Source organism: Equus asinus, chromosome 3 (assembly GCF_041296235.1).
Source record: "Equus asinus isolate D_3611 breed Donkey chromosome 3, EquAss-T2T_v2, whole genome shotgun sequence".
Lineage (NCBI taxonomy): Eukaryota > Metazoa > Chordata > Mammalia > Perissodactyla > Equidae > Equus > Equus asinus.
The window spans coordinates 123,655,274-123,670,470 of record NC_091792.1 but is presented as its reverse complement, the minus strand read 5'-3'; the positions used below and the strand labels follow the sequence as shown (position 1 = coordinate 123,670,470).

The 15,197-nt window shown below is 39.8% G+C and overlaps 1 protein-coding gene across 2 annotated transcripts in view; it reads left to right on the top strand.

Annotated features, from left to right (window-relative positions):
* The window catches only part of ATP10D (ATPase phospholipid transporting 10D (putative)), a 110,072-nt gene extending 94,944 nt beyond the window's left edge, over nucleotides 1–15,128 (top strand). Inside the window, exons 20-24 of one of the 2 annotated variants that reach the window (XR_011502242.1) lie at nucleotides 4,515–4,595; nucleotides 5,768–5,872; nucleotides 7,130–7,210; nucleotides 9,977–10,164; nucleotides 13,252–13,899. Coding sequence is in view for 1 of the 2 variants with exons in the window: in XM_014857130.3 (XP_014712616.3) it covers nucleotides 4,515–4,595; nucleotides 5,768–5,872; nucleotides 9,977–10,164; nucleotides 13,252–13,582 (705 nt within the window). In the remaining variant the exon portion in view is untranslated. Of the gene's footprint in view, nucleotides 1–4,514; nucleotides 4,596–5,767; nucleotides 5,873–7,129; nucleotides 7,211–9,976; nucleotides 10,165–13,251 lie in introns of both variants that reach the window. The other variant, XM_014857130.3, reaches the window with a different exon arrangement.
* Nucleotides 15,129–15,197: the final 69 nt, after the last annotated feature.

Below are 15,197 nucleotides of genomic sequence, written 5' to 3'. Positions count from 1 at the left end.
CTCCCTAAAACTGTGCCCCACCTCCACTTAATCAATCTTATTCCAACAGGCTACTTCTGATACATCGCTTATATCGATCACCCCCTTTCCATCCTTCTGTCACTACTCTCATTGTCTCTTACCTGCAGTATTGTAGTAGCTGATTAATTGGGCTAGCTGTCTCAAAACTCTTTTCTTTCTAATTCATCTTCCACAAAATAAATAATAACCAACATTAAAATAGCTCTTATGAACATGTATGTAATGCCTCCTGTATGCCAGGCGCTATTCTGAGTACTTAGCATCCCTAAATCTAATCCTCAAAATGACCCTGCAAGATAGGTGCTACATCATCCACGCTTTGTGGATGAGGAAAGCCAGGCACAGGGAGAGACATGATGTGCTCGTGTCACAGAGCTCGTGGGAGGAGCAGTTGAACCGAGCCCATGCTGCCTCCCATTAAGCTCTGCCCCAGAAAGAATAGTGATGCTATCTTTAACCCTTCGGCCCCCCAGCCCTTGGTATTTAATGGCCAGAGATTCAGAGTGCTCTCACAAGCTCATTGTCTGGATCACAGGGACTGAGTTGGACCAGGAGCCTATGACACCTATAAGTGGACAAAGTTGAAGAGTCAGATATGCTAGTCTTGAGAACAGGGCTGTCTTAGTCAGGACTCTTTCAATTGCAAGTGACAGAAAACAGGCTGAAATTGGCTTAATGAAAAAGAGAAAATTATTTCACATAGCTGCCAAATCCGAGAGTAGTGGTGACAGAACACTGTTATTCTTAAAGCAACTGTAAATGTCCTGGTTATGACTCACTTCCTAGTTTGAGTCACATGCCTTTCTCTGTGTTTATCACTGTAGCTAGAAAGATCGTTTTCTCCCTGACCAGCCCTAGGACATATGTCATTCCTGAGGACAGAGCTGAAGCACACAGAGAAGATTGGGAAGAAGGGTTTTCTATAGGACTGGACAGACAAAAATGAGACCCACCATAAGAAATCTGTGTTTTGGCTTCACTGGCTATTCTAAAGTCACTGACCCGGATTGACACATATTAGAAAGAATGGGTTATGTTAGCCTGAGTTTAAATTCTGGTTCTGTGGTGTGTGACCTTGATAAGTTATTTAACTTGCCTGTACTTCAGTTTCTTTAAATTTTGGAGATGTTGTGACATTTTGGTAAGATAATACATGTAAAAGTTCCAGCCATCAGGGGCCGGCCCAGTGGCGCAGTGGTTACATTCACACGTTCTGCTTCTCGGCAGCCCGGGGTTCGCCGGTTCGCATCCCGGGTGCGGACATGGTGCCACTTGGCAAAAGCCATGCTGTGGTAGGCGTCCCACGTATAAAGGAAGATGGGCATGGATGTTAGCTCACAGCCAGTCTTCCTCAGTAAAAAGAGGAGGATTGGTAGTAGTTAGCTCAGGGCTAATCTTCCTCAAAAAAAAAAGAGAAAAAAAAAAGTTCCTCCATATTAAGCTCTCAATATTGTTATTTTTACCTGCCCCCCACCCCCAACTCTGAATAACCGTAAATTTGAGTAAGTCCTGCATTTAAAATGCTACGTTTCTTTTCATCAGTCTAACTTTATTCTGACTTGAACTGCCTTTCCAGACTGAAGACTAGTTGAATGTCCTTAGGCTACCTGGGGCAGCCAACACAGAGGTGTCGTATTCTGCTTTCAGGGAAGAAGAAATCCTTCAAATCCTTTAATATCATCCAGTCCATTCAGATCGAGGAATTACATAGGGTTTTCCTAACGGAGTGCACTCTAACTGAAAGTTCAAGGCCAGGATGCAGGAATGTATGGTTGATATTAATGAGGGTTGTCCTGCACCCCAGGCCTACGTTAAATTTCAGGTTCACTGGGGAAAGAGTGGTGAGGGGGACCATCAAAGTTTTTTATAGCTAGTATTTTAAAAGCCCATTTGTACAGACTGAACATTATAATCAGTCCTTACTCTTGGAAGAGTTGAGGTCATTGTTTCCTGTTGTGAAACCCTGCTAGCAGTCCTTTGCACACGTTGTTCTATTGAGCTGGCCAGTTTTATAATGCACGGTAATAGCAGGCAGATTCCCAGCATGTGGCTATTGATAAAAGGTAACTGATTTCATTGACTTTACCTTTGAGAAGAGTTGTCCTTTCTTTGAACTTGGCCTCCAAACAAATTCTGTTTTATGCTTTGGCCATTTCCTGTCTTCCGTGTCATAAAATATATTCTCCAGGGTTATAGAATCTCTCTCCTTGAAAGGAGATGGGTCTGGAAGGCTGCAGTCAGAGGCTTCCCTTCCAAGAGACAATCATCTATTACCCATCTCTCATCACCCACACAGTATTTTCTGGCTTTGACTCCATGTCCAGATTTTCCCTTTCGATTTCCAGATCCCATGCGTTAATACCTCCAGCTTCTCATTTATCTTGTCCTTTGTCCCTTCTCTACTTCCCTTGCTCACGTGACTGTGGATAAATTGTACTTTTTACCTTTTTGCTCCAGGTCTTCTGAGCAACCTCTATTCCCCCAGAAGCGTAAAGTTGTATTTTAACTTATCCCCAAATTGCTCTTTCTTGTCTAGTGGCATTTTGGTTGTCCCTTTACTGTCACATTCTCTTCCCCCATTTGAATGTGCTTCTGCTTAGATTTTATGTACACTTGGATGAAGAAAGGCGGTAGAATATTCCATCATTTCCACTGAGGAAATAGTAAAAGGAGATATAGGGAAAAGTAGATTAGAAATAAGGACTCTTCGTTGCTTTGATTTTCCAGAGGACAAAGAGATTAAAAAAAAAAGGATAGATGTAAAAATTCCAAGTGTAGTCTTTTGAAGAATGGAAGAATGTATATGAAGAATTTGTATATTTATAAAGCTTTGTTCTTTTGGAGAGAACTAGACATTTTCAAGGAAATTTCAGTCTCTTTTTGCATTTGGAAGGAAATAAGACTAAGAACACGTTAAGAAAAGAGAAGAATAGCTCAGGGATATGATATGTTGCCATTTTTGTCCATGGCTGACATCACTAATAAACTGTAGCACTCCAACCTTCCTTCTGGGTCTGAATGCAGCCTCAGAATCCTTCTGAACACAAATTACCATTCAATCAGAGTTGACTCTTATTTGAAAACCTGTTTTCAATCACTTGAGTAGTATCTCTACTTGATCTTTCTCTTTCTGCAAATTTTTAGCAGGAAGCAGTTTAGCACATGAAAAGTTATATAAGAATAGTTTATTAGTCCAACAACTGTTTGTTGAGTACCTGCTATGTACCAGGCACTGTTTTAATCATTTGAATAAAAGAATCAAAGTCCTACACTATGAAACTTGCATCCTCTTGAGAGAAGCAGAAAATCATTAGATAAACAAAGAAGATTATTTCTGATCATGAGAGACTTCTAAAAGATGCCATGGTAGTAAGTGATCCGGTGGACATAGTTTTTATTCTGGCCTGGGGGTGCCTCTATGAGGAAGTGATATTTGAGCCAGGATATAAATAATGAGCAACTGGCCATGTGAGAAGTCCAGCGCAAAGAATTCCTGGCAGAGAGAATAGTGCAAATAAAGCCCTGAGGAAAGGAAGGATTTGGCATGTTTGAGGAATAGAACAAAGGTCCCTGTGGCAGGAGCATAGTGAACGAGGGTAAGAATGGTGATCCTGGAGAGCAGGGGCTCCAGTGGGCAGACATGCAGGACCTTATAGGCATGGGAAGGAACTTAGGAGGTATTGGAAATGCAATGGGAAGTCATTGGAGGAGGTCAGTTTGATTAATTTGGAAGATGGCATGATCTGACTTACAGTCTTTTAAAAACCATCTGGCTAGGGGCCAGCCCCATGGCATAGTGGTTGAGTTCATCGCATTCTGCTTCGGCAGCTCGGGTTCACAGATTTGGATCCTGAGCACAGACCTACACCACTCGTCAGCTGTGCTGTGGCAGCAACCCACATACAAAATAGAGGAAGATTGGCACAGATGTTAGCTCAGGGCTAATCTTCCTCGAGCAAAAAGAGGAAGATTGGCCATGGATGTTAGCTCATGGCAAATCTTCCTCAGCAAAACAAAAACAAAAAAACCAGCTGGCTCCTATGGGAAGATTGGATTAGAGGTAGGAGAGGAAGCAAAAAGGCCAGTTAGGTGGCTATGCAGTCATTCACAGAGAGAGTTGATGGTGAATTGGAATGAAGGGAGCAGTGGAGATAGAGAAAAGTGGATGGGTGTGGAGAAGTTTTTGAAACAAAAATGGAAAGGTAGTACTACTGCCCCTATGTCAGGTAGATTTAAGATCGATCAGTGATTAAAGCAACACAAGCTGAAGAAAAGTTCCTTCAGGATTTTTTTTCACCTGTGAATGCATCTCATTCAACTCTCACCCCTCATTCTTCCACTATGATTTACAAATCCTGCCTGTTTTGTGAGTGAGAGAATGAAGGGATAGGGTTTTCTCTTAGGGAAGCAAAAATAAGTACTGACTTGTGTTGTTCCTTGACTTTACTTTGACCCTTATAAATCTGCCTCCCCAATATCTGTTTGATTTTCAGGCGTACTTACCCCTCACCTTCTGGATCACCTTGTTGGATGCCTTTTATCAAAGCCTGGTCTGCTTCTTTGTGCCTTACTATGTGAGTCCTTTCACTCAAAGTATTTGTTATTAATGAGTCAATGATGCTTCTTCGTACTTTGTCGCCTGTATCAGCATATAGAATGGGTATATTAGAGTAGATTGCTCATATAACCTAGTTGATTATTTAGCTGCCTAAATTATAAACACTCCCCCAAATATGTTAGGTCATGGAATAAATTTGGAGAGAAGTGTCTCGTTGACTCCTCTTGAGTCTCTTTTTAGTCTTGTACTGCTTGATAATTTTCATCAATGCTTGAATAAAATTGAAAGTCCAGCCATATAATTAGATGAATCAAAATCAGAGAGGCAAAGTCAGAATACGAAGGTTATTATTAATGAGTGCTGGGCTAATTCTACCAGGATGACAGCTCTTATAAGTAGTCTCCCCAAAATTAAAAACCCTGTTTTACAGGTAAAGAATAGAGGAAAAGTGACTAAGCAAAGAATGTCTCAAAATTAATTTAAAAATTGAAGCCAACACCAAGCACAGAGCAGCATGATCTAGCTACCCATCCACACATACCCTCCCCTGGAAGAAAACACTAGCTTGATCTGAGTATTAATAAAAGTATAGTATTAAAAATGAAAACAGTGATAGTCTCTAAGTTAACCATTTTCTTCTTTATTCAAATAAAATGACTAGAATTAGCCCAGCTAGGATTTCTGGGTATACTGCATTTCAAGAGGAATATAGGTAAGGCAATGTGAAGTGTATTCAGAAGAGAATGACTAGAATTGTGAAAGATCAGAAAATTGTGTCATTTGAGCTACTTGAAGGCATACACATAGGACAGAGGAGGGCATGTTTACTTCGCAGAGATATAGACTCAGGATAGCCTGAGGTTTGCAGCTCTGTTAAGGGGAACATATTTGATATTTCCCTATAACTTAAAGAGCCAGAAGTATGAGTAAAAGGTTCCAGGAAGATAAATTATGATTCAGAATAAAGAGGAATTCCAACTGATAAGTTCAAAGATTAGATGGCCTGTTTGGAGAGAGAGTCAGCCTCTCTTTTCCGGAAATGTTCAAGTTTATCCTAAATGACCAGTTATTGTGAACATTGTAGAAGGAACTCAGTCCTCATTTGCGCTACAGAATAAAGTGATGTTACTCCTACCACTGAGTATGCACAGGTCTCCAAAGTCACCTACTGTTGTCCTCTCTTTGTAGACCTACAAGGGCTCAGACATTGACATCTTTACATTTGGAAACCCCCTGAACACAGCTGCTCTGTTCATCATTCTCCTCCATCTGGTGATTGAAAGCAAGAGTCTGGTGAGTGGTTTTCCTGCCTCTGAAGTAGCCTGAAACTATGCTTGGGGAAATGTCTTCTATTGGCAGTAACCCTGCTAAGCCCTTCATGCCTAGAAGACAAGTGGAAATGAGAAGAGTAATGACTCCATGTAAGGAGGGTGGTTCATGGCTTCTGATTGTTGAGTGCCATTATGTTGAGGTTGATTTGCAGTCAGGAAAAGTGGAAAATACCTGCCTGGTCACCTTGGTGGTATCTATGGTGAATGGTTCATGGAGGTATGAGTCAGGCTGGAAAAACAATTACTATCCTATGACCAGCATTCTTCAAGACCAAGCTGATGCCTTTCAACTAAAATAAAAAGAGATGTTATGCCATAATCTTGGTACACCGACTTTAGTAAGTGATGGTTTTGTGCCTTTCTTATAATACAAAAACTATCTTTTTCTCTCTCCAGAATGTCTACCATTCATTTAAATCTAGGTGTTTTTAACTTAGTTGCTGACTTGATAAAGCTGTCTTTTCATCAAAATGATTGCAAGGTATCTCTCTGCATCAAACCTAATGTGTAGGGTTCAGATAATGAGAGCGTTATTGTCAACCTCCCTTTGCAGATGCAGAACATCCCACCCATCTCTGGAGAATAAACTACCACTGTGATTATTTATGCTGCTCACTCATTTCCATTGTCATTGTCTCTGCTGTAGTCTAAGCCACTGTCCTCTCTTCCTGGACAATTGCTGCAGCCTCCTGAGTCTTCCTACCTCTACTCTTGACTCTTCCAGCCTTTCTCCATATAACAACCAGAATCATCGTTTTGAAACAAAAATCATATCTTTTTGCTCTCCTTTAGGTAAAATTCTTCAAGGGTTTCCTATTGTACTTGGAATAATATCTAAAAGCCCTAAGATAACGCGAAGACCTCATGCAATGATGCCCCCACTTCTCTCTGCAATCTCATCTCCACTTATTCATGGGCTGGAGCCACACTGTCCCTCTTTCAGTTTCTCAGATGCATTGACATGGTTACCACCTCAGGGCCTTAGCATTTGCCACATCTTTGGATGGGAGTATTCCTATTTCCCTCTTGGATCCCTGCACTTTACCAAGCTCAAATGTTATTTTAGGCCTCAGCACAAATGCTACTTCCTCTAAGAGCCTCTCCCTCACTATCCATTTTCTCATACCGTCTTCTTGTTTTTATTCATGGCTCTAGTAATAATTTATAATTATTAATTTAATTTTGTGATTATCTGATTCATGTTTATCTTCCTCATTAGGCTATAACCTCTTTGAGGGCAAGATGCATGTTTCCTTTGTTCCCCACTGTATGCCAGTATCTAGGACAAGACTAGCACACAGTAGGTGCTCAAAAAACATTTGAATGGATAAATGAATGATTAAATGACTAACCAGTTTTGAGGTATATTTACTATCCTGGAAGCAAATGCATTTCAAACAGGAAATAACTGAATGGTGTTATAGTTTATAATACATTATATGAGATTATATTATAAGATTATTTATAATAATTTCTGAAGAATAATTTATAATAATCCTGAGTATTTTTGGCATCATTCACTTTGCATATAACCTGCTACAACCAATCCTTACAAGCCTAAAGTATAGTAAAAGGTTAATATCCTGAGAAAATACCAGTTGGGTAAAATAAAGGGAATTCTAGAACTAAATCTATCTATTTTAATATCTATTTAATTTTCAGCAATTGTGGAGGTACCTGTGATTACTGCCTAAGCAAATGTCATGAGTTCTGACATTTATTAGTGTTCTGAAGGATCTAATGCATAAAGTGTGCCAGGTTGAGTTCACTGGTTATAAGCAACAGCAATCTGTTCTGGTTAACCTGAACCTAATAAATAGAAAAGTAATTTAAAATATCTTGAAGAACCACGGGAAAACAAAACAAAACAAAACCATCCCGAGGAACCAGAGTGGCTCTGGAGATCCAGGGAACAGAAACTAATGAACAGGCTTGTCAGGATGGTACTCTGCTCTGCTTTGGCTCCAGTCGTTTTCTTCTCTTGCCTCATTGGGCTCCAAGTTTAGTACCTGGTGACAGAATTCTATTTCCTGAGCGCCAGCCATAGGTTTTGGCTAGAGGAGGAATATTTTGCCAAGACTATGCATAATGCTGAGTGTCCTCACCAAGAAGAAGGGGAGTGAAAGCTAAGTGCCAGGAAAAACAGTGACTGTATAAAGGACGCATCATTAAAGAATTGTTTCTCATGCCTGGGGAGGCTAGAGTTTACGGCCTCTGACGGTCCCTTGTTCAATAGGTCAGCCATTCTGAGTACGTGAATCAGTTTCCCTTCATGCTCTTGCTCACCATCTCATTGCCACCTCCCACCTCCCTGTCGGGTTTGACCCAGTGTCCCTCAACTTTAACTTCCTTTATCAATTCATTTAAATGTGTCCACTCCATCAAGTCACTATCTCACTTGCCAAAAGCACATTTTAAGAGAAAAAAATTAGGGTAGTAGGGCTCAATAGAAAGGAAGGACATTGGAGAAAGAAAGGAAAAAACAAAGAAATCATTGTTTTAGAGACATGATGATATTAAAGATTTAGCCAACATTTTCTGAGCAGTTTGTACATTTTCCAAAAAAAGAGCAGTATTTGTGACTTTTGTGAAGATGTCTATCATGGGGAAATACTTTGCAAGCTTAAAAGGAAAAAGGAGAAAATTGGATCTTGTTTGAAAAGTATAGCCCTAAATAATAAAAAAGACTAATAAAGGCGGTGCTTCCCCCAAAGCGTCACAGATACCACCATGGTGTACACTGTGATTTTAGATGGCACCGTGCACTGCCCTAGAGAACACTGGATGCTGCAGAATGTGAGGGTGATTCTCTTTTCACACTTTGGAGTATGTCAAAGAGGAAGTCTGCTTGGGGCATTTTTTTTTTTTTTAAGATTTTATTTTTCCTTTTTCTCCCCAAAGCCCCCCGGTACATAGTTAAATATTTTTAGTTGTGGGTCCTTCTAGTTGTGGCATATGGGATGCTGCCTCAGCATGGCTTGATGAGTGGTGCCATGTCCACACCCAGGATCTGAACCCGGGAAACTCTGGTCTGCTGAAGCGGAGCCTGTGAACTTAACCACTCGGCCACGGGGCCGGCCCTAGTGGCTAGTATGTTTATCACAATAATTCTTGCTAATTTCCCTTTGTAACAAAGATAGATCAGATTCCAGACTCAGCACTATGATGACAGGTAATGCTGATGTTACATTTAAGGTAGTAATCTGCTTTTTTTCCCTAAATAAAGTTAATTAAATAGGGAGTCAGTTTAAAGAAAAATATTAAGAAAAATAATATTGCAAGCTATCATGGATGTGAAGATGTCTAGGCTATGGTGTGACACACAGCGATTTATTTCTTACTCATCTAAAGTTAGCTAAGGTTCCAAACAGCTTTAGAGCAGTTGTCCTCTGAGGGGTGGCTCAGCAACCCAGGCTGTGTCTCACAACTGTGCCATCTGGAATTGTCCCCAAGAGGAACTTCTTGGTCAAGATGAAAGGAAAGGAGACAGCATGGTAAATTGCACACCAGCTCTTCCAGGCTTCTAACCTGAAAGTCCTGCATATCCCTTCCATTTACATTTCATTGGTCCAAGCAAGACCTGTGGCCATGCTTAATTTCAAGGGGGTGAGGAAGTGCAGTCTTCCCGAGTGCTTATTAGAGGAAGAAAATGAGAATATTGGTGAGCAACAGCAATGTCTAGCTCCTATGTAGATGGGGTAAAGTTTGAGGATCACTGGATTGAAGTATCACCTTAATGAAGAAACAGACCAATGAGTGACTCTATGAAAAAAAATGGAAAGAATCCAAACACCTTATGGTACATGGACAATACAAAATAAAGTAGTCATCAGAATTACTTTATGGCGTTTGACTTAGTTTTACCGAATTTCAGCAGTGATATGAGCTCTTGCCAAAACATGCTCTTGTCTTATCTCCCCAGTATTTTGTGTTTTGTTCACTAACATTTGTTACACCATTCACCCACTGCTTAGATGTGTTGTCTCTTCAAGAGTAATGTTGCCAGGCTGCAAAGCCCCATCAGAGAGAAAGAGTGTTTATGTTCCCTGCTCTTCTTGTCTTGCAGACCTGGATCCACATGCTGGTCATCGTTGGTAGCATCTTGTCTTATTTTTTCTTTGCCTTGGCTTTTGGAGCCATGTGTGTAACTTGCAACCCACCCTCCAACCCCTACTGGATTATGCAGAAGCACATGCTGGATCCAATGTTCTACTTAGTTTGTGTCCTTACAACCTTTGTCGCTCTTCTGCCCAGGTATGGTATTTGTTTTATCTTCAAGAGAGTAGGTGAAATCATAGGCTTAGAATTCTTCAAGCAACCACTAAGAATTGATGGCAGACCACCCTGTTTAGTGTTGGAGAAGTCAGCCTATGTCCTCAGTAAAAAATTGGTTTTAACAGTTTTACCAGAGAACGGTAGTAGCTTAAGCAAACTGGAAGACTTATTTCTCTCTGATGGAAAATTCTAATCTGGTTGACAGTCCCACAGGGATAGGGCAGTTTTGCTTCAGAAGGTTATCCAAGGACCTAGATACTTCCTTCTATCTTTTTGTTCTGCCATCTCCCAAGGGTGTTGCCCTCATCTGCATGGTTGAAGATGACTAACCATCAGCACCTCCCTGTCCCTTCCCTCAGGAGGGAGAAAGAAAATGAAGGGCGAGCAGCTTTCCCCCTTTTTTCTTTGGTAATGGCATGACCCAGAAGTTGCACCCATCATTGCTCATGTCCCATTAACCAGAGCCTAGGTATGTAGACTCTGGGGGTTTCTAACAGGAAGAAGGAGACTGAGTACTGAGGGACAAGTAGCAGTCTCTACTGTAATCTGTAAACACTGAAAACTTTATAACTTCCCTCCCTTATCTGACTTCAATAACCTTTCCCATTTTAGTTTAACTTGATTTCTAATATAGTATGGGATGGAAATGGCTAAGTATGCATGGGTTTTTAATCTATAAATCTTTGAACTCTGTTAGAGCTCTTCCTTTTTATAGTTTTATATCTGTTTAGCTGAAACCACTACAGCAAATAGTCTTTCTACCTTTTTAAATGTGAGAGTCAAAATTGTAATTTCATATTATTCTCTAACATATTATTCTGTAACATATTAACAAACTGTGGTTCACCGGCCAAATCTGGCTTGCTGCCTATTTTTGTAAATAAAGTTTGACTGGAACATAGCCATACTCATTAATTTATGTGTAGCCTATGGCTGCTTCTGCGCTGCAACAGCAGAGCTGAATAATTCCAACAGAGACTGTCGGGCTTGCAAATTCTGAAATATTACTATCTGGCCCATTGAAAAAAAAATTGCCAACTCCAATCTGAAACACTATCATAAAGTACAATGGACACAAACCCTTTGTGGCTCATGGGCATCCCTTCTAGAAATGCATAGGAAAAACCCACCCAAGTCATCCTGCGGTAGTGGTAGATGTATACTTAACAATATCACAACTAAACTGAGCTGCTTCTGTAGTGCTCACTGTTTATTACCAGTTTTCAGATTAAAAGTGGACGAGACGAATTTGTAGAATTTATGAAGAAAGAATTACTTTAAAGTTGTAGTCTTAAAAAATTCCTTCAAGAGCATTAACAGTACAAGTCTATCTAATATTGTTTTGCTAGGCTGAAAAATAACCCCCTAGAAGATATCCATGTCCTACTCCCTGGAACCTATGAATGTCACTTTGTGTAGCAAAAAAGGGCTTTGCAGATATAGTTAAGTTAAGGATCTTGAGATGGGGAGATTATCTTGGATTATCTGGGTGGAGCTTTGAATGCAATCACAATTATCCTTATCACAGAGGCAGAGGGAGATTTGACACAGACAGAAGAGGAGAAAGTACTTTGACCATGGCAGCAAAGATTCCTCGGCCACAAGCCAAGGAATGCTGGCAGCCACCGGAAGCTGGAAGAGGCAAGGAATGGATTCCACCCTAGAACCTCCAGAGGGAGCATGGCCTTTTTAACACCTCTGTTTGGCTCAGTGAAACTGATAGAACTGTGAGAGAAATTTTTGTTGTTCTGAGCCACCAAGTTTGTGGTAATTTGTTAAAGCAGCCATAGGAAACAAATACAGACTTCGAGACCATGAAGATGGGCGCCACTGTAACGAACACCTAAAAATGTGGAAGTGGCTTTAAAATTGGTTAGTGAACAGAGGCTGGGAGAATTTGGAGGCAAATAAGAGAAAAATACTAGACTTCTTTAAACAGATTGTGGGTAGAAATAAGGACATTAAAGTTCCTGCTGGTGAAGATTCAGAAGAAAGTGAGAAGCATGGGTAGAGAAAGCCATATCATCTTAGAAAATATATATGTCGTCATAAACAGGATGTTGCTAGAAATATGAACATTAAAGGCATTGCTGGTGAGGACTCAGAAGGAAATGAGGAACACGTTATTGGAAATTTGAGGAAAGGCGATCTTTGCAATATAGTGGCAGAAAGCTAGCTGAATTATGTTCTACTCTTAGGTGGAAAGCAGAATTTGTAAAGATGAACCTGGATATTTAGCTGAGATTTCTAAGCAAAGTGTTGAAGATTTGGCCTGGTTTCCTCTTGCTGCTTGTAATAAAATGTGAGAGAAAAAGAACCAAAAGAACTATTAAGCCCAAAGGAACTAGATTTCGGAAGTTCTCAGCCTATCTAGATTTCAAAAGTTGCTAAAATTAGGAGATCGATTGTTGGGTGTATGCTTAGAGAGAAGGCCAAGAGTGAGGCTGGAAAACATTTTGCTAGTGTTGCAGGGATTGGATGTGTGACCCATGGACCCCTCAACCACCTCAGCAGCTACCAGGAAAGGACACAGGATTGTACAGGAAAAATCTGTGGAGGACCCTCTTATCTAATGGCATAAATCCTCATGACATACATTGGAGACCCACAAGGTTTCTGAAAATGCTATAGCAGCATAAACACTACCAGCTTGGACTGAAAGGGGCACATTTGTGACAATTTGTCACAGTAGCCATAGGAAACTAATAGCTGGCATTTTTTGAACACTTACTGTGTGCCGACACTCTACCTGCTTTGTGTGTATTATCTCATTTAACCCTGCATTAAGCCTACAACGTAGCACTATTGGTATCTCTACTTTTACAGATTTTATTTATTTTTTTATTTATTTAACAAGCATTTACAGGGCACTCACTGTTTTCTAAGTGCTTTACAGCAATTTAATTAATATTGTTATCTTCATCTTATAGTTCATTATTCTCTCCCTTTACCTCAAGGAGGCAAATGGCCACCAGACTCTTTTCCTTTTCCTAATTGGTGAGTATTGTTTGTATCCCATGATGCATTTGAAGTGAATGTAATTCTGTGGTGCTTTTTGTAACCTAGGTTTATATACCGAGTTCTTCAGGGATCCTTGTTTCCGTCTCCAATTTTGAGGGCTAAGCACTTGGACAGGCTGACTCCAGAGGAGAGGACTGAGGCTCTCAAGAAATGGAGAGGGGCTGGAAAGATTGGTCAAGTGACATCTAAGTATGGCAACCACTCAGCTACCAAGTCAGAGAGAAGACCCACGCCTGGCTCTTCTGCTGTCTTTGCAATGATGTCACCAACTTCTTGTGCCGTTGAGCAAGAAAACTTATCTGTACATGAAACTGCTTTAGACTCAGACTACTATGAAATGAAGGCCTCAGAGATAGCTGGACCCATAAAGGATTAAAAAAGCAGGCTATCTTCCTTAGAGTTGCAAGTATTTCTTCAAGTTTGGAAGAGGGACTTTGGAGAGGCACCTCTACCAAGCAAGAATGACTTGGATTTTTCCTTAAGGGACATTTGGACATTTTACTGGGTTTGGAAAAATTGATGTGACGACCTTTATTGTATGTTTGTGGATACATTTGTGAACGAGGACAGAGTTTGACCTGGACAGAGTTTAGGGAAGTAAAATATTTAATTCAGAGTCAAATGCTTTTATGAAACTTTTTGGATTTTGTAAAAGCATTTTAATTATCTTAGAAATATAAACATTTTCAAGGGGATTCGTTTGAGATGTATTTATTTTACTGAGAGATCTCAATTGTGTGCAAAATGCTTTCAATGAGCAGACTTCAATCTGAATTTTTTTTTTAACTAAGAAAAAAAGTAGTTTTTAGATTGATTAGTTAGAACTCAGGAGAATTCCACATGAAAAGATGTTATAAATGGTTAATATCCAGAGAAAAAATTCCCAAGAGCCTTTTAAACAACAGTGTACCTAAAATAGGGTGATAATTGTACTATTTAAAAGATAGTGATTATTAATAACTTTTTATTTCCTATGGGAAGATGCTTTTGGTCTTCTGTCTGAAGATGTTAGGCACACCTCTCTGCTCATTTCAGTGTTCTCAGGTGGAGGCTTCATTGAGAAGGGGCAGGAGGAAGCCAGGGTTCTATAGGAACATGTTCCTCTCTCAGCTTCTACTCAAAAGAAGACTTTTTATGAGGTCTGCCTCTGTGCAGATGTTGTCAATTGGGAAACAGAGGCCATAGATAAGGCAGACAGAATCAGCTGAGCCTATAGCCTATTTGGCAATTTCCTATATTCTAAAACTGACAATACAAAATGAGACAATCAATTTCAAAACAATCTTCAAGAGACCCTCTAAGGGTTCATAGTCTTTACAATACTCTGTAACTTTTCTGGAGTTGTAACCTCTAAAACTGAGCTATTATAAATTGAGAATAATACAAGTGATTATCAGGAGGATTCCATGAGGCTCTTAGAAAAATTTGTTTTTTAGTATGTTTTAGGACAGAAATGTCTATAGCAAGTTAACTGCTGTTGCAAATCATGTATGCTGGCTTTAGTTGGAACAAAGAAACTGCTTTATACCAAATAAGGAAGTAAGGCCAGGTGTTATTCTAAGATCATGTATTCTTGTTGAGTTCTTTTAAAATTCTATATTTATTCATCTGAAAATTGTCACCCACCAATCACCCAGAATTGCCTTCACGAAATCTCCATGCTAGTGTTCCACGTCTATATCAAGATCTTCTTAAGGACTATTAAACTGTTATTCTCAGGGCTGAATCTTCTACCTGCTGCCTACTGTCCTGGTCTGCCATTATTTTGTAGCCTTCTGATATTATTGCAAATAGTTTTTTATATAGATTGATTTCTAGAACTTTCAAAATACCACATGGCTAATGGAGGTTGCTTTCTACTTTCTTATGATTTTTTTAAAATAAATTGTTTAATAAATAACATGTACAAAAAAGCACCATCACTCCTGTAGATACTCACCGAATCCAACAGTAATTAGTACCAGAACTTAGAAGGAAAATCCCAAAGCACA